Source organism: Camelus ferus, chromosome 8 (genome assembly GCF_009834535.1).
Source record: "Camelus ferus isolate YT-003-E chromosome 8, BCGSAC_Cfer_1.0, whole genome shotgun sequence".
Taxonomy (NCBI): Eukaryota; Metazoa; Chordata; class Mammalia; order Artiodactyla; family Camelidae; genus Camelus; species Camelus ferus.
The window spans coordinates 35,568,368-35,593,627 of record NC_045703.1 but is presented as its reverse complement, the minus strand read 5'-3'; the positions used below and the strand labels follow the sequence as shown (position 1 = coordinate 35,593,627).

At 38.2% G+C, this 25,260-nt stretch overlaps 2 protein-coding genes across 2 annotated transcripts in view; one reads left to right on the top strand and one right to left on the bottom strand.

The window, feature by feature from the left end:
• The window catches only part of RFX6 (regulatory factor X6), a 107,319-nt gene that overhangs the window by 71,935 nt on the left and 10,124 nt on the right, over window positions 1-25,260 (bottom strand). Inside the window, exon 3 of the mRNA XM_032484758.1 lies at window positions 18,360-18,443. The gene's annotated coding sequence lies outside the window, so the exon portion shown is untranslated. The remainder of the gene's footprint in view (window positions 1-18,359; window positions 18,444-25,260) is intronic.
• GPRC6A (G protein-coupled receptor class C group 6 member A) lies at window positions 236-24,729 on the top strand. The gene is made up of 6 exons (XM_006193080.2): window positions 236-970; window positions 3,514-3,817; window positions 6,150-6,986; window positions 12,901-13,113; window positions 17,836-17,959; window positions 20,226-24,729. The coding sequence occupies exons 1-6, from the start codon at window positions 777-779 to the stop codon at window positions 21,338-21,340; spliced, it is 2,787 nt and encodes a 928-aa protein (XP_006193142.2). The 5' UTR covers window positions 236-776; the 3' UTR covers window positions 21,341-24,729.

Here is a 25,260-nt window from a genome sequence, read left to right as displayed (position 1 = left end):
TTTGCTCATCACCACAGAAACAACTTACTTCTAACACATGTAACGTGGAAGCAATAGAGACCTAAATCTAACTGAATGTCATTTTTTAAAGTAGAGCTTTTCTGGGAAAATAAAAGTGGCAGGCTATTTTTCTAAACAGTTTATAAATCACTTCAAAGCTTTTGTGCTTTGATATTTTTCCTTTTTTTTTTTAAGTTCTGGTTTTTTTTTTTTTAAGTTTTTTTTGGGGGTGGGGGGTAATTAGGTTTATTTATTTATTTTTAGAGGAGGTGCTGGGGATTGAACCCAGGACCTTGTGCATGCTAAGCATGCGCTCTACCATTTGAGCTACACCCTCCCCCAAAAGTTTTGTGCCTTGAATGTGATACCTTTGAAAATGTACAACTGGCCATTTCTATAGTCAAAAACTGCCAAACTGCTCCCTCTTGAAGATTCTGTATCTTGTTTCAAAAGAAATGCCAACATGACTCAAAACCCTTGACATGCCAGTGGAGTAACACAGTGCTATCATTGTGAGGACCTGCGTTTCTATCAGCTTTTGCCCGGCATCACTGCTATCACACATCAACAACAGAGTGTTAGAGTCTAAAATGTTCTTATTGGTGAAGAACTGTTTTGACTGTCATCAAGTATTTGAATACTGAGTGTTTCTGGCCCTTGACACTGTCCTATACCTTACGTGGTGTTTACAAGTGAAATAGGAATCATGTTGCTAGTGCTTGGTGAGCTCAAGGATTCCTAAGAGCTCCAAAGAAGTGAGCAAATCAGATAGAAACATGGCATTGTTGATCATACTGATTACCTGTTTTGTGATTATTTTTGCTACTTCCCAGCCTTGCCAGACCCCGGACGACTTCGTGGCTGCCACTTCTCCAGGACATATCATGATTGGAGGTTTGTTTGCCATTCATGAAAAAATGCTGTCCTCAGAAGACCACCCCAGACGACCAGAAATCCAGAAGTGTGTCGGGTGAGTAAAGCCTCAAAGAGCACATTCAGATTTCAAGACTATACCATGAGAGTAGAGTATGTAAATGTTTAATTACATTAATATCTAAATTATCTTAATAAAATTTAAATTCATATATTTTTAGGTTGCCTATGGTCTTATGAGATCCTTCTTTAAAAAAGAGGCATATTGGCACTATGTGTATAATTAACCTCCAAGTACAGAAGCAATGAATGCTTCCCATTAATACATTTATGTGGATTTTGCCTAAAGAGAATAATCCCTGAAGTCATGTGAGAAAACCAACGAGAAGACATGGTAGCCTGTCCACTGCAAGCATACATATTTTTATCTACCACAAATTTATATTTATATTTATATTTCCCACAAATGTGGGCTGTTTTAAACATGAATCTTTATTGAAATTTTTTTAAATAGACTTCATTTAACATTCTTCTCGATACTAACATTTTTGTCAATGCTGTATTTATCTCACTTCTGAAATAATCTAATTCTTTCATAATAAATTAAGACCCTACTTCAACTCAGAGTATTTCTTCTTCCTTCATGAACACTTTACCTTGTGAAAGCTTCAGTATGGGAAAGACACTTGGCATGGTCAATTGCAGAAAAGTAAACCTGGATGGAGGATGTTACAGATGGCTTACTTTAAGGAGAGCAGGCTATCTGAATTTTAATTTCAGTTTGGGGCCAAAGTAATTTTGTAGATTTAGGTAAATCATTTGAACTTCTTGAGTTATAGTTTCTGATTTTCTTTTCCGTAAAATAAGGGCCTGGCTAACCCTACAGGACAGGCAAAGAGAATATGAAAATGAATATATGTATATTCACATATGACCGAAGAATTGTGCTATACACCAGAAATTGATACAACACTGTAAACTGACCATACCTCAATTAAAACAAAATGTTGATACAGGACAGGCAGCATGAGCTTCTGTTTCTATGGCAATGTGGGTGACTCTGAAAATATCATATCCCCATGCTTCCTTCTAACTCTCAAATCCTGATTTCTATCTTGATGTTTTTGTATGTAAATGTAATATCCTCTTTTCTCCTCCTTTTTTCTCTTTTTAAATCAAAAAGTATTTAGCATGCCCTCCATGAATGGTTTCAGATAATATGTGCTCTCATGTCACTCTAAGGTTTCTTCCTGGCATCGTCCCCCGAAGGTGGGCACTTTGAGTAGGTGTCATCTTACTCACTGATTATCAGGAATACCAGGAAACAACCCAAAATAAAGCACTAAATTGGCATCCAAAGAATGATTGAAGATTTAAGGCCCACAATCATAGGCCAACAAATAACGATGGAAAATGCTAAAAAAAAAAAAAAAAAAAAAAAAAAATTGATCTAATAAGCACATTTATTCTGGAAAAAAAAAAATCACTGAACATCCTTTCACCTTATCATCACCCCTTGATGACAATAGCATTTATTCAACACATGTAAAGTGGAAGCGATAGAGACCTAAATCTAACCGAATGTCATTTTTTAAAGTAGAGCAACGCTTTATTAAATGCCTGCATTACCTAGGCCATACTGTAGGCTCAGGGGACACTAAGGCAAACACTAGAGGTTCAGATTCTCCTGGAGCTGACATGCAGGGGACTCTGGAAACATCACACATTCTAGTTGTCAGACAATTCACCACTTTTAACCTTTCTCTCTCCTTTGTCTCTTTCTTTAAATTAAAATCTTAATGTTGACTTGTCAAATTTCACATTTAGATAGTCTGCAATGACCAACAGCATTATTCAAACAGTAGATGATTTACCATAACTCAGTGAATTTAAAAGATATTTGAAAATATCAAAACCCTGACCAACAATATCACTCTTTATTTATTTAAAAAATATTTATTGAATTCTTACTATGTGCTAGGCACTGTTTATAACCTTTTGTATCCAGGGGTGAGCAAAATAAGCTTGAGAGTAAATCAGTAATCAAACAACTCAGTGCTCTGGAATAATCACAAGTCCAGAGGCCAACTGGAGAAACCTGCTAAAGATGGAAATATCTAGCCTCAGAACTAAAATAGTGCAGGTTATCTAGGAGAAAGCTATTGGATTTTTATCCAGAGCTTGTTTATTTATGTAATTCTTAACAGTCTTATTAATCTGGTTTCCAACTACAACTGATTAGCATCAGAAAAGTGAAAAATGAGCTAGTGAGTCTAAAAAAGCAGATACTTGTACAGCAATAAACTGCTGATATCTAGCTACAAAAAGGAACAAAAATCAGATTCATCGTCATACTGTAGAATACTAAACTGAGTATTCAAAATGATCCCCAAATTAATCAGGAAAAGCTTAAATCCTGTCCCATAGATGCCATTTGAGAAACTGTGGGTTCCTATATACTCTTTAGAAAGGTTTCCATCAAAAACTATTTTTAAATAAATAAAGTTTAGACCCTTCAAGACGTAAGCTTCACTGATTCAGGAATTGTCTATTATAAGGCAGGAATGAGAATAAAATGGGATATCATCATATCTGTAGAAGAGTTATGTTTTGATTTCAAAAAACCTTGTTTCTTAACAGCTTTGAAATATCAAATTTTCTCCAAACTCTCGCCATGATTCACAGCATTGAGATGATCAATAATTCAACACTATTAACTGGAGTCAAACTAGGGTATGAAATCTACGACACTTGTACAGATGTCACAGTGGCCATGGCAGCCACTTTGAGGTTCCTCTCTAAATTCAACTGCTCCCGAGAAGTTGTGGAGTTTCAGTGCGACTATTCCAGCTACATGCCAAGGGTTAAGGCTGTCATAGGTGCTGGATACTCAGAAATAACCATGGCTGTCTCCAGGATGTTGAATTTACAGCTCATGCCACAGGTGGGTTTCGCTCTACCTCCATACATTGGTTTTGATTATATTCTTTATTATCAAAGGATCATGGTAACCTGGGAAACTAGTTAGGGAGATGCTTTTACTTTAACCTCTCTTTCTCTTCAGTCAAAGAAAGGACGCTCCCTATTCTGGACAGTATAGTGGTCAAAGCACTAAGGGAGTAGTCACCCCTCAATCTGTCAGGTCTAGTTTCTGACAGTTTTCAGTTTTCAGTGATTTAGGTAAGACAGAAACCTCTGAGCACCCCAACTGCCTTGCTTCCGAAATAGCGGCCAGGCTCTGTGAAGACAACTGAAGAGGAAGTGAGGGATAAGGGGATATGGAGGTCAAGGAAGACTTCTCAAGGAGCTGGTGTTTAGCCTGAAACTTGAATGAGAAGAGACAGCCAAGGGAAGATGAGCAAGGGGAGGAGGGCATCTAGGCTGAGAAAACAGCAAGTGCAAAGTTGAAATGTCCAAAGAATATCAGAAGGTCAGCATGGCTAGATCAGTTTGAGCAGAAAGGAGCATAGTAAGAGATGCATTTGCAGAGATGGGCAAGGACTAGGTCATGTAGTATCTTGTAAGCTGTGGTATGGTTTGCATTTTGTTCTGAGTACGATGGGAACTACCTGGAGACCCTGGAACTACTTGGCTTTCTATAATGCAAACCAACAACCAGAAAGTAAGCACAATGGTCTCTGAAAGACCAAAGCAGGTATTAGAGTGCCCTGCACTAAGTTCCTGCACATTACCCAGAGTCAAGCAAGTTCCCTTGGCTTTGATTTTGAGCCAATTTACCTTCATATCACATCACCCTGTAACTCACTAGATCACTATTTTCTAAGCTCAAGGAAGATTAGAAGCCAAAAGTTAGAAGGGAAAAAGGTTTATAGTCAGATTAGCAAGAAATGATCACCTGATAGAGGTGAACAGATAGAAATATATATAATATAATAAATGTGCCTAAGAATTCGAAGTATATATCTTTCTGGAACAAGACTAAACAAGTGCATCTACCCATGAAAGGCTGAGCGCTCTGTTATACTACAGCCTAGTGAAGTTGATAATGAAAGTTCAAGTCCAAAACAAAACAGAAAGAATTATTCTCCCCAATACCTCAGAGATAAGACTTTGGCTCCAAATTTCTGGACCATGTATAAGGCTAGTTAGGTGATAAGAAAAGTGGACTGCTAGTAACAGTGGTTGTTTAATGTAAACACATAATTTCCATGACCGGTAGCACAAAAGGAGACAGGACTCTCCATGGGTAACGCCAATTTTACAGAAGCCCAGGTCTCACGATGGACGCATGTCACGTACTGGGAAGGGAACTGGTGAATGCCCACCATGTGCTACCATCCATTAGAATTTTCTCTTTCAGTCTTCACAAGAATCTTGTCATTTCATAGGTGAAGAAATGTTAACTAACTTTGCCAAATTTACTGGAGTCAGGATTCTAACAGTTTGTTTGACTCCAAAGCCTATTGTCTTTCCCACATACCATGTAGCTACAGTAAACAGTGAAAAAAAAAGAATTCACTAAGCTAGTGGCATAGTGCAACTGTACCTATGAAAGGTAGGAATTCTCCCTGGAATAAAACCACCAAAGCTGTAAATTAGGCAAAACTTTGCACACATTAGTCTCCCAAAATGCTGCTGCTCATTTGAGTAGATTAGGAGTCTGGAAACTCCAGCCTGTGGATCAAACATGGCTCTCAAGCTCTTGATCTGTCAGGCCAACAATGACTTCTACATTTTTTAAGAGGTTGTAACAAAAAAAATACAAAAAACAATACATGAAGAGACCATATGTGATCGACAAAACTTAAAATGTTTTGTATCTGGTGCTTTACAGAAAAACATTTGCTGACGCCTGAACAGATGATTACTTGGATGATTTATTTCACCTAGAATAAAACTCACCAAAGTTATCATTTAGACAAATTTTGAACAAACTAGGTGTCCCCAAATTCATTTTGCTTATTTGACTGGCTGCATTTTTCCCATATTTATCTCTAACTATTTAAATAATATCCACTGAAATGTAAAATAGATATAAATGGATACAGAAGTGTAGAAGGAAATATAAGACAGAGCTTGAACCCTCAAAGGGCTTATAATATATACAGTACAAAATGATTGAAAAGCAATGACTCTAAACAGTCGACAGATACTAAATACCATGATTTAAGCTATTTACAAAGTAATTCATCGAAGAGGAAGGATGAAAAGGACCAGCGAATTTAGAAAAGTTTACGAAATCAAAGAGAGGAACACCTATGGCTAGTCACCTGAGCTCATCAACACCGTAACTAAAAGATTCTGTCAATTTCCAGGTGAGTTATGAATCAACGGCAGAAACCCTAAGTGACAAAATTCGCTTTCCTTCATTTTTACGGACTGTGCCCAGTGACTTCTATCAAACTAAAGCAATGGCCCACCTGATTCAGAAATCTGGATGGAACTGGATTGGCATCATAACCACAGATGATGACTATGGACGATTGGCTCTCAACACTTTTGCAGTTCAGACTGTGACAATTAACGTGTGCATTGCCTTCAAGGAAGTTCTCCCCGCCTTCCTCTCAGATAATACCATTGAAGTCAGGATCAATCAGACACTTGAGAAAATTACAGCAGAAACTCAGGTTAATGTTATTGTGGTATTTCTCAGTCAGTTCCATGTTTTCAATCTCTTCAGTAAAGCCATTGAAAGGAATATAAATAAGATCTGGATTGCTAGCGATAACTGGTCCACAGCCACCAAAATTACTACCATTCCTAATGTTAAAAGGATTGGCAAAGTTGTGGGGTTTACCTTTAGAAGAGGCAACATGTCCTCTTTCCATTCCTTTCTTCAAAATCTGCACATGTCTCCCAGTGACAATAACAAACCCCTGAATGAATACGCCACACTCTTGTCTGCCTGTGCACATGCAAAGGACAGTGATTTGAGTCAATGCATTTCCAACTATTCTTGGGGGACTTGGGCCCACAAGGCTAACAAGGATATAGAGAGGAACTTCTCCCTGAGAAGTGACTTCCTGTGGGATTACACCGAGCCGGGAGTTATTCACAGTATTCAGCTCGCAGTGTTTGCCCTTGGTTATGCCATTCGGGATCTGTGCCAAGCTCGAGACTGTCAGAACCCCGGCGCCTTTCTACCATGGGAGGTACTAGCTCACACATCCAAGAAAATTCCCCCACCATCAGTTCCTTCCTTGCTTTAATTTGCAGATATTTATATAAACTGCTCTTGATTGTGTTCCTTTTATAAGTAGATATTTCCAGTGTTTGAACAGCCTGCATTTCTATCATTAGGTCTTTGTTCTTAAGGTTAATAGTTTTCAACTTTACCTTCACCTCCTACTCTGACCCACCAAAGCTGTGTTCTTCAATTTTCCAAGAAAATTCTGTTGATAGTGCTATTTTCCTGTAGTTTATGGATTTGAATCTGATCTTGCAGTTTTTCAAAGCTTCATATGAATTACCTCTTTTAACGTTCTTAACAAACACAAGACCAGGCATGATTAATGATCCCTTTTATTATTGCTAACTATTATGGATAAGGAAACTAAAGCTAAAAGTACCAGAAATATGACTCTAGTCTGGGTCTTCTGACTCCATACTCTTTGCTTTTCGTGGCATCTCTGGTGGTTATAGTACCAAAACCTCTAGTTATGCTCTTACTTATGGCCATTGCTCTAGGACTCCAGTCTTCTTCAAATGAGTGTTGCTAGGTCATAACAATTCCTATGATGGCTCAGGTTTAAATGAACCACTAATTGGGTAAAAAAGTTTTTTTCTTTCTTTTCTTTGGTCATTTGTAGAAGCTCAAATTTGAGCTTGATATAACCCTATTTAGTAAAAATTTTCCTTTGTATTTTTTAAATGTCCATAAACAATGCATTTAAAAGCAAACTGCTGCTTTATATGATAAGTTTTACTCATTAGAAACAAAATTCTCAATAATGTGTATTCAAAGCCAAATTTGTCTGTCTTAAGTTTGCAGAATCATGTTCCAAAAATATATTTATTTTAAATTTGTTAGGGGAAAAAAGGTAAAAGGGAATAAGAACCAATTCCTCTTATCACATCAGTGAGTGTCTAGGACAGGCTGTTTCTGCTTTTGTCATTTTTACTTTAAATACCCATGAACATTAGCTCCAAGGTCTGAGGTGATCAGCTTACATTTGGGTGATTCATATGACAGTCACAGGGTATTTTAAGTTGCTTACATTAAAACTAGTTTTCACCTTGTAAATGCAAGGCAAAAAACCTAATGAAGAAGTAAGATTAGAGATTAGCATTTTTATTTTTAATTAAAACTCTCTTTAAATTTTATATATATATATATATATATATATACACACACACACACACACACATATTTATGTATCTAGTGATTTTTAACGTGCCTGTGTGTTTGAAAGCATATCCTTTGTAACGTAAAACTTCCATGAGAGATTGGGCAAACAAAACAAAACAAAAACAAAAACAAGCAAACAAAAAAACTATAAGTTAAGTGGACCAACACAATAAAAACACTACATGAAATTTTAAGAATGAGAGATTAAGAAAGAGTAATGAAGACAAAACAGACAATCAGAGGCAGATGGAGTACAGGGGAGGAGCTATAAAGAGACTCACAAGGAAAGAGAAATACAAATAGCAACAGCTATTTATCCACTAGTGACCTGGGAAACTATTTTAAATCAGGAATAAGTCTCAAACATTCTGAGGAAAAATCCTGAGAAAGTATAATCGAAGCAGAGTCTCCTAAAGTGTTTTATTTAAACACTAGAAGCCTGGGGTCATTCTTTATTCCCCTGGGAGCATGGTTATCTAGAAACAAACAGAAACAGACTGGAAAGGAGGCATCGAGGAGAGCCTTGCTCCTTTGATCACAAGTGAGTGAGCCACGTCTGTGCCAGATCCAACAGGACAGATAATGCAAACAATTGTCTTTTTATGAAGAACTCTCCATAGATGTTAAATTGAAAAGATCAGCAGCATTTAGGGTTACTAGTCAAAGACATATTCCTAAAAATAATGTTGTCCCCTGGCAAAATTCACTATTATTTAAATAATACTTTCTGAATGATTTTAGATTCAAATACCTTAAATGAGTTCATTTTCCCCAATATTTGAGGATAATCCTTGCTTTGGCTCCACATTTGGTGGTACTTGTGAGCAGTGTTCAGGGACAGCACAGTCATACTTGTTTTACTTTAACAAATTGTTTTCTGTTCCTCAGATGTGTGTGAGGATACACCTCCTTGCTGTGAATAGTGATTTTGGTTTTCTTTTTAGTTTTCCTTTACTTTGGACGATATACAAGTTAGTGAGTCATAAATGTGGGATGAGAGAATGTATAGTAGTCAAACTACTCTTCTGTCTCAATGTTCTAGCCATTGTGTTGAGTGCTGAAAATATTATGGAGAACAAGACAATTCTCTCCCTAAAGGAGTCATGTGTCTGGTGGGGTATACAATTAAATAATTAAGGAGCTGATTACAGTGCAGAACAATGCATTACAATGTTTTCTATAAATACGAGACAGTAGAGAAGCATGTAATTGAGGCAAATAATCCAATATTAGAAATTCAGAGAACATTCTCCAAAGATCATGACATTTCTGGTAAATATGATAGATGGGTAGGAGTTAGGCAGGACAGAAATACTCCAGCAAAGTCACAGAAGAGAAAGAAAGTATGGCACCTTCAGGGATCAGAACACAGTGCCATAGAACTGTAGTCTTTTGTGGAAATTATAGGGAAATAAGAGTGGAGGGTTAATGAAGCATCCATCACTAAGGCCTTGTCGATCAGAGCATCTCAAACGTTGACAGACAGTTAAATTACCTGGGAATCTTATCATGCTGATGCTAACTCAGTAGTTCCAGTGTGGGGAACCCGAAAGTCTGCACTTCTAACAATAGGTGATGCAGGCAGTGCTGGTACAGAGACCATCCTTTCAATAGAAAGTCTACAAGCTATGTTTAAAGGTTTGGACTTGAGAGAGCAAAGGGGAGCCAATTAAAGCTATTTTTAGACAGAAGAGTGACATGACCTGCTTTCCATTGTAGAAACAGCATCCCCACTGCAATGTGCATTGATTAGAGGAACACAAGACTAAGCAGAGAAAAACTAATTTGGTGATTCAGGCATACAATAAGGATGCCTTATACTACAGGTGTAAGTACAGGTAGTAAGGGTGTGACAGTGAGGATGGAGGGGCATATACACAGACGTGGAAGAGGAAAGATGAAGAGCACTTGGAGGTAGACTGAATGTAAAGGATGACAGAAAGAAGCAAAGGTGTGGCAAATGATTCTAAATCTGGGCAACTTATACCATTTGTTGAGGTGAAAACAGAAAAGTGAAGGTCTGATGGGGTAAGAAATATTAGGCATTACATTATGGAGATGCTGAATTTGAGTGACTTATGAGACATTCAGTGTAGTGATCAGATATTAGTCCGGAAATCAGAAGAGACAAGGGCCAAGAAGGGAGTACCTTGGAGTGATGAGGAAAATAATAACTAATAGTTTTAAGGGCTACCGTACTAGGCACTGACATCTCTAATATTTAAATATTATGGTAGGTCCACAGGTCGTGTTCATTACATTTCATCCTACAGAAGTGGCAAGAGGAAGTGTTACTGGTGACTGAGACTCGCAGCAGTTTAGAGATGGAGAGGACCTCAGCAGAAGGGTCTGGCCTGTTGTCACCTGTATAGTTAGCAGTGACACTGCCCCAGCCTTAGTCCAGTATGCTTTCTGCCACATTGTGGAAAGCTTCACAAAAGAAAAAGACATGGGTTGGGTACCAGACAGAGGTGCAAGCCTGCTTCCTCTGCTGTTCTCTAACTGACTCACTTAGATTTCTCTTTTCACAAGCCCAGCTCACTTACTGGGAGCAACCGGGCAGCTGGGGAAACAGAAAACAGCATCAACCACAACAGCTTAACTAGAGTGGCCTCCTGGCCTGGAATTCTCAAGAAAAGACCATGACCATACAGAGGTGAATTATATCATCATGGCAACACAAATCCTACTCTCTAAATTTGGTAGGGTCAATTTATAGTGATTTTCAGAGTCTCCGTGAAAAATAAATAAATAAATTGATGGAAAAAGCCTTTAATGGCTTAAGAACTACAGCATTAATGTTTAAAATTTACCTTAATCCAGAGCAAATGTTTGATAGAATATTCAACAAGGAATGAGTGCAATGTTTTGTTTGCCTCCACCCCCTTTCTTGTAAGAACAAACACAGAGCTGTGCTAGTTTTTTTTTTTTTTTTTACATCATACAATGTTATCATTATTTACAGACTGGATAGGTGTCAGAAATTTACCCTGTAAAATCTAATTAAATGCAGGAAAAAACTGGTGGAAATTATAGTTCAAACAAAAGAGGATATGCTCCCTAAAGAGCTGAGTTACCAGGGCTTACATGCGTATACTGCTTAAGGAAGGAACAGAAGAAAAATCAACACACAGGGAGAGGTGGGAACATTGAAGGCAGGGCCTCAGATAGTCTATTTTTGTTCTTCATATTTTTTCTTCTAGGCAATTGCTGGAATAAGGTTTTGTTGGTTAATTTCACCATGCTAGCTCTGATATCCTTCTTCTTTAAAGTAATACTAATTAATTTACATTAATTAAAAGAACTAAGAAATCTGTGGGGATATATAATAAAATCAATACACATGCTTAGAGATTTTGCTAAAGTGATATTTGATCATTGACGTGACTATTGTAGCTAATATATTTACTTAAAATACAACTTGATTTTCTTATACTCCATTTGCCAAAAAAAAAGAAAACACACACTGGAGGAAAGAAACATTCATAAAAAGACTGAGAAGGAATAGAACAAGAATAATTCTATTCAAATAGAACAATTCCTGCCTTGCTCCACAGAATTTTGCACCCAACAAAAGACACATAAGTATCTTACACTTAGATGCATGGGCCCAAAGTGTTCAGAAGAGGGTATTAACTTAGCCATGATTACATATCAAGTTAATGGTATGTAATCCTAGTCCAGTATTTTTTCTCTGCAGCACAAGCTCAATGTGGCTGCCTCATTTATCAGTAAAACGTTTCCTGTCCGAGCTGTGTTGTCTTTATCTAGGAAAAGATGCTATGGAGTAAAAGGATATCACAGATTTGAGTATTAGCAAGTAATATATGAGTGTCAGACATTATTAGTTGATAGACTCAAAGTATTTTCGTTTATTTGCACAACATCCCTGTTAGCTAATAACAGGTATTAAAAGATACTAATCTGAATTTTATTTACCCTGAACCTGTGCCAGATACTGGGCTAAACTGTTTACATGTATAATTACATTTAAACCTTGCAATAATCCTATAAGGTAGGGACTTACCTCAGCTGAGACCTAGAAAGAAATTGTAACTGTCAAGATCATACCACGAGACCAAGAAAACAAATTTATGGTAAACTGTGGTGGGAAGGGATAAATTGGGAGTTTGAGATTTGCCGATATTAACTACTATACATAAAATAGGTAAACAACAAGTTTTTTCTGTATAGCAACAGGAAACTATACTCAATATCTTGTACTAACCTATAATGAAAAAGAATATGAAAACAAATATATATAGTATATTTATGACTGAAACATTATGCTGTACACCAGAAGTTGACACATCATTGTAAACTGACTATACCTCCAAAAAAATGAAAAAGATCATACCACTAATGAAATATGGAACTAGAATGAGAGCCCAGGTATCTGCCCCAGAAAACCCATTCTGAAATTCACAACTTGAAAAAAAAAAGATGCCTGGATTTCAATTATATATGCTGAGAAGCTGCCTCCATAAACATTAACCTGCTTTCTCAAATTCACAGAGCAAGACTTTGGCAGAAATGAGGCTAGAATTCTCAAATTGTTGCCTGGTAGTTAAGAACCAACGCAACTAGTTTACCACACTCATTGATTCAGATTCTTCTTAATTTTTAACTGATATTCCTTGTAAGGCAGTGTTATAATTGGGATAATGGATACACTTACAATATTTCTATTAGTGCTTGTTTCTGGTTTTTTTTAATAGTTACTTGATGTACTGAAAAATGTGACATTCACTGATGGCGGGGATTCATTTCATTTTGATGCCTATGGAGATTTGAATACTGGATATGATGTTGTGCTCTGGAAGGAGATCAACGGTCACATGACAATTACCAAGATTGCGCAATATGACCTGAAGAATGAGCTCTTCATTAACACAGACCACCAATCAAAAAATGAGCTCAGGAATCTTAAGGTAACTTTGTTGGTAGCTGCTTTGTAGCATTCAAATCAATTGGTACTACAACTGCAAAAGTCCTTGACCCCACCAGGACCTCCAGTGATCCTACTGCTTGTTCTCTGTCCCCAACATCCCTCCTTAAGTTCCACGGTCAACTTCTATATCACTCCCTGGTACACACTCTCAAGTCCCTTGTCCATCTCTCTCTCTCCATCATATTCACTGGACCAAAGTATAATCCTGCTTAACTTGATACTCTCTGCCTAATCAATGTAGCCTCCATGTAGCCAAACTTGGTAAAAACAAACAAACAAAAAAAGAAAAAGAAAAAGAAAAAAGCCCCTCACCTACCTTATTGACTGTTCTCACTATAAATTCATGACCTCTAACTTCCAGCCAGCCCTTAATGTTGCTGGGCAATCAGACTCTTACCCTAGTCCATTAATTTGTCCACTTTCCTAGTTTTTTTTTTTTAATCTTCTTTTCTCTCCTTTGACACCAACACATCTTCCCCAACTTCACTTTCAGTTGATCCTGCTTCCTCTTTCACTAACAAAACTGAAACGATCCAAAGGGAACTCCAGTGTTCCACCACACCTGTACCCACACCCCTGCTTTCCATCTGACACTGTGGATAAACTGTCTATGCTCCTCACCAAGGTCAGCTCCTCCAATTGACCTCTGAGTCCCAATCCCTTCTACTTACTCAAGAGTATTTCTCTGGCAACTCTCCACTCTCTTCTGCACCCTGAAGTGTTCCACATTATCTAAATTGAGATACAAATATGCTGTTATTACTCTCATCTTAAAAAAAAGAACCCCATTGATCCCCCACTTCCTCCTCCATATACTGCCCCTTCCTCTGTTTCTCTTTATTGTAAAACTCTGAAAAAGTTGAGTATAATCACTGGCCTCAATTTCTTTCCTCCCATAATATTTTTGGAACTCTTTTCAATCCATCAAAATTCTTTCTCTCTAGTTCACCAATGTTAATAAATACAAACGTAATCTTACTTCACTTATTGGCTAATTATTCTACCCTCTGTGAAATGCTTTCTTTATTTGCTTCCACAATAGCACATTGCTTTGGTTTTCTTTGTCTCTAGCCACGAGTTCTCAATCTCCTTTGCTGTTTCTTTATCACTCCCACTACTTAAAAATATTGGTGGGCCCAGAGCTGACAACTGCTTCTCTTTTTTTTTCAGAGTTACAAATTCTTTTTTATTTTTACAAATACATAAATATTTTCATATTCTTTTCCACTATAGCTTATTATAAGAAATTGAATATAGTTCCCTGTGCTGTATAGTAGGTCCTTGTTGTTTATCTGTTTTATACATAGTAGTATGTATCTGTTAATCCCCAACTCCTAATTTATCCCTCCCCCTTCCACTTTGGTAACCATAGTTTGTTTTCTAAGTCCACGAGTCTATTCTTGGTTTAAATAAAATTTGTATCATTTTTAGATTCCAAATTTAATGGTACTATATGATATTTGCCTTTCTCTGTCTTACTTTACTTAATATGATCATCTCCAGGTTCATCCATGTTGCTGCAAATGGTATGATTTCATTCTTTTTATGTCTGGGTAATATTCCATTATATATATCTCACGTCTTCTTTATTCATTCATCTGTCTGTGGACATTTAAGTTATTTCCATGTCTTGGCTCTTGTAAATCATGCTGCTATGAACATTAGGGTGTGTGTGTTTTTTCAAATTATAGCTGTCTCTGGATAGATGCACAGGAGTGGGATTGCTGGATCATATGGTAACTCTATTTTTGTTTTTTTAAGAAACCTCCATACTGTCCTCCATAGTGGCTGCACTAATTTACATTCTCACCAACAGTGCAGGGGGGTTCCTTTTTTGCCACACCCTCTCTAGCATTTATTATTTGTAGACTTTTAAACGATAGCCATTCTGGCTGATGTGAGGTACTACCTCATTGTAGCTTTGATTTGCATTTCTCTAATAATTAGTGATATTGAGAACTGTTCTCTTTTTTTGTCTGCACTTTTCCTTAGTGATCTCATCTAGGCATTTAAATAATGTCATTATTTAATGACAGAAGGCAGATGACTTTCAGATTTTTATTCTCTTAATTTCAACTCAAGAAAATATGCAACTGCCTAACTGACACCTCTACCTGGGTGTCAAATAGTCATTTTAACTGATTATCTTCAAGACTCAGCTCCAGAGCCTACCCTCATCTCAATGGATGGCAACTCCCTTCTCCCAGCTGCTCATGGAAAAACCTGCTGGGATCCTTGTCACTTCCCTTCATATCCAATCTAAGTTTTACTTTCAAAATGGGTCCAGGAGCTGACACTTTTCGTCTTCCACTTTGTTGCTACCGCCCCACTTCAAACTACACTCAGCGCTCAACCAGATTAAGATAGTAGGTTTCTAACTGCTCTCTGCTTCCATTCTTACCCCTTTCAGTCTGTTCTTAAAACCAAAGCTAGAGTAAAATATTATACTCTGCTTATAACCCTCCCTACACATTTCTCTCAGGGTAAAAGCCCAAGTCTTTAAAACCTTACATTATCTGCCACCAGCACCTTCCCAACTTCATCTCCTGCTACTTTCCCCTAACTCTCAGCCTTTCCTATAAGCCCAAAGCCTTTCTCCATCTTTCATACATGTCTTCCCTTCTCTGAGCTCAAGGCCTTTTACCTGCTATTTCCTTTGCCTGTAATAATCTTTTCTGATGTCCACATGGTCTTTCCTAAAATGTCACCATCTCAGGGAGGCCTTCCCTGGTCACTTTATTTAAAATTGCAATGTCAACCTACTACTTCTTATATACTCTCCTGTTGTTATTTTTCTCCTTAGCATGTATCACTATGTAGCATTCTGTACATTTAGCTGATTTTTACTTTGTCTATTGTTAGTCTTGTCAACTAGAACTGGAGGCCTATGAGAGCACGGAATCTTGTATTTCATTCCTTACTGTGGCTCCACTAATTGCAACAGTGCCCAGCTCAGAATAGGCACTCAAAATATATGTGTTGCATGAAAGAATAAATATAGTAATGCTTTAAGCCACTATCTTATTCTAATTTTCCCAGTCATAAATTTCAGTAAAACAAGATACTTTTTCCTTAAAACACAGAAATGTAGCCTTCTGTGTTCTTAAAACTTTTATCATCATCTTCGTTATCATCACCACCATCCTCACAGCTACCTTATGAACCCAACACTGCTAAACACTGTTAATTCACGCTGGATCTTTTAAAACATGCCTTGATTCATTTCCTTATTCAATACAGAGAGGATTCTCTATTATAATTTCTGCAAGAAAAACTGTTTCTAATCATTACTAAGACATCTTCAGACTTCATAGGGGAGACACTCACGACGGGGAGATGATAGGATGACAGAGAACTGAGTGGGGCTTTTAGGGACTAAACGGAAGGTGCTGACCACCCCGGAAAGGAACAAGGCTTCCTTTCTGAACCATTAATATTTCAAGGAAGTAGTAGAAAGCAGCAATATCTGAGATCAATTATGTCAGATTTTAAGATTCACTTAATATGCAGGCTAGTTGGGGTCCGGCATTTCTGTATGTCATTAAAACTCACAGTCCAAAATATCAAATAATCTTAAATCTTGATATCCCCTAATTACTAACAGTAGACTTGATTTCTTTGCTGTCTCTTATGTGGGGAAAGAGAAGAAACTGTGCTGCTAGAAAGTTTTCACCTCTATCCCCTTAAAGATGTCCAGCTTTAACTCATAGTTAATTCATTTTGTGTCTTCTGAGTACCCTTCAGCAGTGTGGGTACTTCAGCTTTAAAGTTTTCCCTGGGGAATCCACAAGGCAGATATCCTTGCCTGCTGAAAACCCAGATCAGCAATAGCTGTGGTGAGAAGAAAGCCAGTGCTTGTGAATTACAGGGCTCCACATCTCAGTCAGATCATTTTCTTCTCCCAGAGAAAAAGATTAGTTAGTGTATCATTTTGACTATGTTCCAGGCTCAGGAATAGCTGTTAAGAGATCCTAGAGAAAGCCTCATTTATCCATTCTGCTTTGGCTTCACAAGGGTAATGGGAGACAATAGCTTTTGTCTCACAGGACATGCCATGAGAAAAGGATTATGAATGGAAAAAATAACACAGCTGAAATGCAAAGAATGATTAGCTATACTGTAAACAGAGGGCTCCATAAAAGTAGAACGCTATGTGTGATTCACACTGTGATACACGGAATTGCAACCTAAATTCTCAGGATGACTTACATCTTATTTACACATCTAAGGTTGTTTTAAACAAATACTTTAGTGGCTTTAAATTCAAATTTTTCCATTGTTTCGCTTTTTAAGATTAGACTGGACATGCTCCTTGGACAGCATGATTACTAACCTTCTAAAATATAAAAGTTGAATGTTTTACTATTTTCTTATATAGCTGAACTCTTTATACAGCACAGGAATGGAAATTGCCAAAGCAACATTTCCTTCTTTAGTCCCGTATTACGTACTTCTGCCTCTGCTGGGGAACTCATTTCCTTTATAACTTACAAAAGTTATTAATGTGACAAGAATTGTGTTATTCCTAAACAGTTTCACTATCTGAAATATTTTCTGTTTTTTAAACTTGTTGACATTCCTCTTACACTACAGGAAAAAAGGACCAAAATACTATTTAGTAAATAAATCTTGAAATTAAGTCAAAGTTAGTTAGGATACATCCTTTTTAAAAATCTACTTGGTATTTCTTTTCACTTTTCAGCAAATTCGATCTAAATGCTCTACGGAATGCAGTCCTGGGCAAATGAAGAAAACCACAAAAAGTCAACATATCTGCTGCTATGAATGTGTGAACTGTCCTGAAAACCACTATAGTAATCAGACAGGTAATTACATTCACTACAAACATGAACAGTAACATACCTGAACCATTTCTCTTAGGCTGATTTTGTTTTTTACATGAATCTTATTTTGGTTTACTTTTTCATTTGAAAAATAAAAACTGTCTTATGCTTCTGCTAAATTAAATTCCAGTGAAATTTCATTTTACCTTGGAATTTTCTCTATTATATCAGCAGATGCACAACCAATGCTAACTAAAAAGTGTAAAAGTAATTTCACTTCCAAGGGAAGATGGCATCCCTTCACCTGGACTTCCTCTCCAGCTCCTCTTAAAACAGTGCAAGTTCTCTGTCAGTTTTTGTCCATGTATCCCCTCCACAGACATACTTGACTTTTCAACTGGGGCATGATAACTATAAATAGATAAGTGCTGAATTAACTAACCTGAGTATGATGAAAATCCAGAGGTGCCCAGAGGTGTGCACACCCTGGAGATCTTGCTATTCCTACCAAGAGTCCAATGATGCCCTAAAAAAAAAAGAAGAAGAAGAAGCTTTTGTGAGACAAGGAGATGAACTATTGACAGAGATGAGACACCACTAACTGATTGTTTGCCAAACTCATTTTTAACAATTTTATGAGATCAGAGCAGAATACACAAAGAGCAAGCGTGAGGTCAGCAGTCTTCAGAGCCCTAAGAGAAGCTCTCAGCTCTTCCTGGAGTTAAGCCTACTTTAAAAGCATCATATTCCCTGGTTTACTGAAGCATTCCTACTCATCTGTACAAGCTGAGAACCCCGGAGCCAGAACAGTCCCCAAATGCTGATTATTTTTTCTTCTTGGCTCCACGGAGAGAAGTATCCCAGTGTAAAGATCCCAACATTCATGTTCTATCGTTGTCTCACAAAAATGCCACGTATCTCCACCTGAAATGGGTCATGTTGTGTAATTAAGTAATTAGGGGGTAGGGGGAGATCTTCCAGGCAGCATGGTATCTAGCAACTGTCTGCCAAGTGGGATAAATAAAAACACCAAGAGAGTATGTGGCATTTATTTATCATAAAGAGGTACAAGAGTCTTTCAAGATGAAACATGGGTTGCATTTTTGATAACCAGGACAAGTTGCTTCCAAGAACCAGTGTGGAAGACTGAGCACAACTCTGGAGGAAAAGCAAGGATGTAGGGTGACCTGAAAGGACATCATCTCTCATTCTTCTCCACGTCTCCGGCACACAGCTCTTGTACATAGACAGGGCCCATAAACGTTCCCTGAGTGAATGAAATGGCAGGCACTAGCAATGGCTAAAGGGAGGACAAAGAAGAATGGATGTTTGTAAGGAAACAGAGTTTGGAAAGAGGCGGAGGTGGGAAATGTGATGGAGACTATAGACAGAAAAACAGTCTGAATTTGAGCTTCATGAAGAAAACACAGGCACTGTGGCGTGCCATCAGACGGATGCCCAGAGAGAGGCTTTTTGGAAGTAGCTGGGACCCCATCTTTAGGGGGAGGGAATGGGTAACAAACACAACCACTTTCTCAGAGACTCTACTCTGACATCAACTGTTCACGCCACCCTGCAGTAAGAATCAGCATAAATCATCTTCAAGCTTATCACTGCCTGAGAGGCTCAATTTTACTAACCTGGGGGAAAAAAATAAACTTCATTTCTTCAGCAACTGTCATTGATTACAATCTTGTTACCTCACTTTTAGAGAGCTTTTTGGGTAATCCATTCATATTGTCTCCACTTTTAAAAGAACAGCAGCCTTATTTACAACAGCAGCTCCCCCCATACTGAGTGTCTACTGTGTGCAATGCTCCATGCAACACATTTTAGATTTATTATCTCACCGAATGCAGAACCCCAGTGAGGCAGAGTCTTTTTTAAGAAAGAAAGTTGGAAATAGGCTAGGAAATTTCAATTAGCTTGTTCAAAATTAGAGGAATCATTAAGTGATCAAGGAAGGGCTTGAGATATGTCTGGTCCCAAAGCCCTAACTGACAGAGTCCCTGAAATAGCAAGTTCCTAAGACGCTAGCATCTATCTTGAGTATGTTAATTTCCTAAAGACTCACAGCCCAGATGGCTTTTTCTCTTTCTCTTTTTTTCCTCTTCCCTTCTTCCTCTTCCCTCACCATTACCTTCTTCTTTGAGTTCTGCGCAAGCGTTATTTTAATAAGTACTGATGTGCCAATGATCTATATCCATTTTCCAGTCAGAACTATTAGCAAGGAGTCTCATTTGTAGCATTGTGGACAATCACCTGGTTTAAGTGTTTGCAATGTAACTGAATCTCCTCTGTCTTTTAGATGCGGATTACTGCCTTTTATGTAACAACGAAACTCACTGGGCCCCAATAAGGAGCACAAGGTGCTTTGAAAAGGAAGTGGAGTATCTCAACTGGAATGACTCCTTGGCTATCCTGCTCCTGGCCCTCTCTCTATTGGGAATCTTGTTCGTTCTGGCCATTGGCATAATATTTACAAGAAACTTGAACACACCAGTTGTGAAATCGTCTGGGGGATTGATAGTCTGCTACATAATCCTTTTCTGTCATTTCCTGAACTTTACCAGCACAGGTTTTTTCATTGGAGAACCACAGAACTTCACATGTAAAACCAGGCAGACGCTGTTTGGCGTGAGCTTTACTCTCTGTATCTCCTGCATTTTGACAAAGTCCCTGAAAATTCTGCTAGCCTTCAGCTTTGATCCCAAGTTGCAGAACTTCCTGAGGTGCCTCTACAAGCCCATCCCCATCATCTTCATTTGCACGGGCATCCAGGTTGCCATTTGCACACTCTGGCTAATCTTTGCAGCACCTGTTGTGGAAGAGAATGTCTCCTTGCCCAGAGTCATTATCCTGGAATGTGAGGAGGGATCAGTCCTTGCATTTGGCACCATGCTGGGCTATACTGCCATCCTGGCCTTCATTTGCTTCATATTTGCCTTCAAAGGCAGGAAATTGCCTGAGAATTACAATGAAGCTAAATTCATAACATTTGGAATGCTCATCTACTTCATAGCTTGGATCACATTCATCCCGGTCTATGCTACCACATTTGGCAAATACTTGCCAGCTGTGGAGATTATTGTGATTTTAATATCTAACTATGGGATCCTATGTTGCACATTCTTCCCCAAGTGCTATGTTATTCTCTGTAAGCAAGAGACTAACACAAAATCGGCCTTTCTCAAGATAATTTACAGTTATTCTTCCCACAGCGCCAGTAGCCTCACCATCAGTCATGTTTCACTGGACTCGGCGAACAGCAATGTCACAGCAACCCACCGCAGCTTGGGCGGCGAGTCTGCAGCCAGGCAGAAAAGCAACAATCTCCAGGCACAAGCATTTGCACACACGTGCAAGGAAAATCCTCCATGGGTATCGAAAGCTTTGCCTCGAAAAAGATTTTCAAGTATATGAGTGAGTCCTTAAGAGATGGTACATTCCTGAACAAAATGTTTCCAGGGTCTTTGCATTTAAGACGTGCATTTACTTTCTGAGCAAATACGTCCTCTGCATTTAGTCACTTACTATTACTACCTTCAGCAAATTTTGGCTAACATCCCCTCTGTTCCACCACCTGTTTAACAGAGAAAATCACCCTCAACCTGGAACTCTTTTCACTGCTTACAGCCTCCATCTGCTTCTGTCTTTACCTCCAACCTCTGAGGCACACAGTTAAAGGTATCGCTTCTATCCAAAGCTGGCCCATGAGGCATCATCCTTTTTCCATCCTCTGCCACCTCCTCTCAGACCTCCCTGCACGGGTCTCCTTCTCTCTTGAGCATCTTTACCTTCCCACCTCATCTGCTCAGTTCAGTTGAACAAGTGGTTGAGCAGGTACCCCGTGCTAGGGGATATCCTAAATACAAAGGTACCAGAAGGATCGAGGCATCATTTCCGACTTTAAGGAGCTCAAAATCCAGGCGAAGACAGTCACGTAGAGACATCTTCAGTTCAGTGTGGGGAAGCCTATGGTTGTGATTATGCGTTGTATGCACTGTAACAGTAGAGTGCAGCAGTAGTAGCCACCGTGGGGTTGACGGGAGAGTTTCAAAGAAGGTTAAATGAAGACTATGATGTTTAGGTGCAGTCTTGAGTAAAGAGTTACAGCTAATCAAAGAAAGTACAGAAAGCTGTTCCAGATATAGGAAAAAGCAGGAGCAGCAGCAGAAAGTGTGTCAAGAGGGTGTGTTCCAGGAAGGACAGTCACTTTGGTATTACCAGAGAGAAGTCCTCTTTCATATGCAACAATTAGATAATGAATGAGTGCCACAGATTGGAGTTCTTTTGTGAGAAGCTTAGGTCTTTATCTTGTGGGTAGAAGCTGACCATCAAAGCATCTGGTAGAAAGATGACAGATTCAAAGTCCTATTTTAGGAAGATCACTCTGATACGGGATGGAGGATGGGGTCTAGTTAAGAGAGAATTAAGATCTATATCAGGGAACAGAAATAAACATATATATATATATATATGTAATATATATGCACCCAAGCTATATAGGAGGCAGTAATTTATTTTAAAGAAGTTGGTGAAGGATAAGGTGTGGACTTCTAGTTTGGTTTACTGAAGAGTGGCACGGAATACAGGATAAAGACTGGTTTAGAATAGAAGAAGGAATACTAAATTTGAGGTGCCTTGAATAATTCCAAGATGTGTCAAGCATTCATATGGGTATTAAGACTAAGCTCAGAGGCTCAGTCAGGACTGGTTATAAGGACCTGAATGCATGTTCACATCACTCCTATCCTTAAAAAGCAAATAAACATACAAAATATGATTGTCTCCAATCCTGACATTCATTCTCTTTAACTACCACTCTTTCTCCCTCCTGAATGCTTGAAGGAATAGTGTCATGACGGACTTGTGACCCACCAGTTCTGAGACCACTGAAATCTGGCTTCTAGATACACCAGTCTGAAAAAACAGTTCACAGATAAACTACCTGAGGGTTTTTATCTGTCCAAATTTAATGGTCATTTTTAAGCATTCATCTCCTTTGACTCTTAATGAGATTTGTGCTGTAATTCCTTCCTTGTGGAATTCTCCTTCCTCACTCTCTGCATGATTTTTAAAGCCTTCGATTATTCTTCAACTGGATGAAAAGGCTCTTTAGGTTCTGCTCTGACATCCCTGACCATTCAGTTTTGGTCTCTACTGCTTGCAAGTCTTCCTCTACCTAACTCTTAAACGTGGGTACTCCCCAGAGTCCCATCCTGGATCTGAACCTCTTTTCTCTCAACACACTCTCTCGATATAGTATTATCCATCTGCGTGTCTTAACTCTGAACCAGACAACTACCAAAACCACATCCAGGTCATTCTCTAACTAACCTACCTATTTGTTCCTCCAATACTTCAAAGGCAACATGCCTAAAATTTAATCCATTATCTCCTTCTCCTAACCCCCCCCTCCCCACACTGCCCATTTCTCAGCGTGCTGCGCCACCACTGGTCTAGTCGGAACCTGGGAGTTGTCCTATTCATCCTTAACTCCACTCTCTGCTTCACCCTTCTACACCCTTCATCATCTGTCTTTTATTTTCTAATTCCTGCATTTTCTCAAAACTTTGCCAAGATCTCTAACCCTGTCCTTACTTCCTTAATCTAGGTCTTCATCATTTTTTCATAGATTATAGCTTTATTTTCAAATTGGACCCTGGTGTCTCAAGGTTTTATTCTAAACATAGAAAAGATCTCACTAAACCTGCCACTCACTTCCTCTAGATACATTTCTATGGTAAAAATTTCTTTCTGTTACTCAGTTGTTTTAAAACCTTATCCTGATGCTCAGGCTCTTCAAGTCCAGCACGAACATCTACCCATTCCCGCCTGGTGCGTTACCCTTGAGAGATGGCCAACTGCTGGAGACTGTACGCACAGTTCAGAGCCTGACCCTCTCACTGCCTGGATGTCCTTTCCACCCCTTGTCCTCCTAGCTGGTCCCCCAGACCCAATTTAAGCATCTCCCCTTGTACCAAGCCTCCTGTCTGCCTCCGTCACAAGACCAGCTACACTTTATTGCATTTACTTGTTTTTATTCTAATTTATTCTACTAACATTTATCAAGTATGTACTATGTATCAGGCATAATTCTACACATGGGGAATATAAAAATGATGAAAGACAAGTTCTCTCCTCGAAAGGAGTTTAAATTCTAATGTTTCCACCATTTTGCAGTGAGCAGTCAATTCTTCTTCAGTAACAGCTCTCTCAACTGCTCTCTCCTCTCTACTGTCACTACTGTCATCATCACCATTTAGGCTTTTATGACTTTACCCCTCTGTTGTTGGAAGATTGCAAACCAGTTACCTATCCCAAGATTCCCCCTCTAATGCATGGAATACATCATTACAGATCAATCTTTCTCAAGTTAGTTTCAATATAATCATTCTCCCACTCAGAAAAATTTAATAACCTCCTATTGCCTTCAGAATTAAGCTACATTTTCCTACCTTGCTAAGCAAGACTTTCCACAGTTTGACCTCAACTCATACTAAATGGTCTAAAAAAAAAAAACCAAAATAAACAAAAATAAAAAGAACAAAGACATGAATCCTAGTTGACTGCTTATGCTAAAGGTATGTACATACAACATGGTGACAATATCTCATAAAATTATTCAAGACATAAAATATTCTGATGTACATGAAAGTGTTAAGAAATGGGTATTCTGTTTGCGATTTCACTGACTTATAGTTCTGTTGATACAAAAACAGTTTCTCCTACTGACATGAGAGCAAAATTCATGGGAGAGCTTTCAGATTCTTGAGTGTGGTCATGCAAAACAGAAATCCCAGCACTGTTGTGCCAATAGAACAATAAAAGAAATATTGTTTCATAAGAGTTGTGAGTTTTACTACAGTTACACAGCTTTCAACAATTATTCCAGGAGGAAAAAAAAATGCTACTCAACCTATGAAATTAAGTTCTGAATCCTCTGAACTCAAAGCGACCTCCTTGCTACCACGTAAAACAAACAAATGAATGACTATTGCCCTTTTCATTTTTCTGTTAACTTTTGAGATTATTTTAATCAACTGGGTGTAAGTTTGATGATTTTCTTCCTTTAGGGTGATAAAGGGCTTCCTCTCTTTTATTATAAAGGCGATATCTAAATATTCTAAAGAAATAAAATAAAAATAAGCAAAAAGAACATACAAAAAAGGACCCATATAGTTATGCCCTTATCCTGCTCACAGAGACACAGATACCAAAATATTTTATTGCTAAAATGCAGGGGTGGGGAAATAATTCACTTTGTACCATGGCTTTTATAAGCAAGATAAAATCAGAAGCCCATGAGTACATCATTTTATTCAATGATATTATTCCCG

What these genes read in the sequence shown, in the direction of transcription:
- GPRC6A (XM_006193080.2), top strand. Translation starts at nt 777, where the DNA reads ATGGCATTGTTGATCATACTGATTACCTGTTTTGTGATTATTTTTGCT. An exon ending in ATTTACAGCTCATGCCACAG is followed by an intron (nt 3,818 to 6,149) that starts GTGGGTTTCGCT and finishes GTCAATTTCCAG; the next exon opens with GTGAGTTATGAATCAACGGC. An exon ending in ATGAGCTCAGGAATCTTAAG is followed by an intron (nt 13,114 to 17,835) that starts GTAACTTTGTTG and finishes TTCACTTTTCAG; the next exon opens with CAAATTCGATCTAAATGCTC.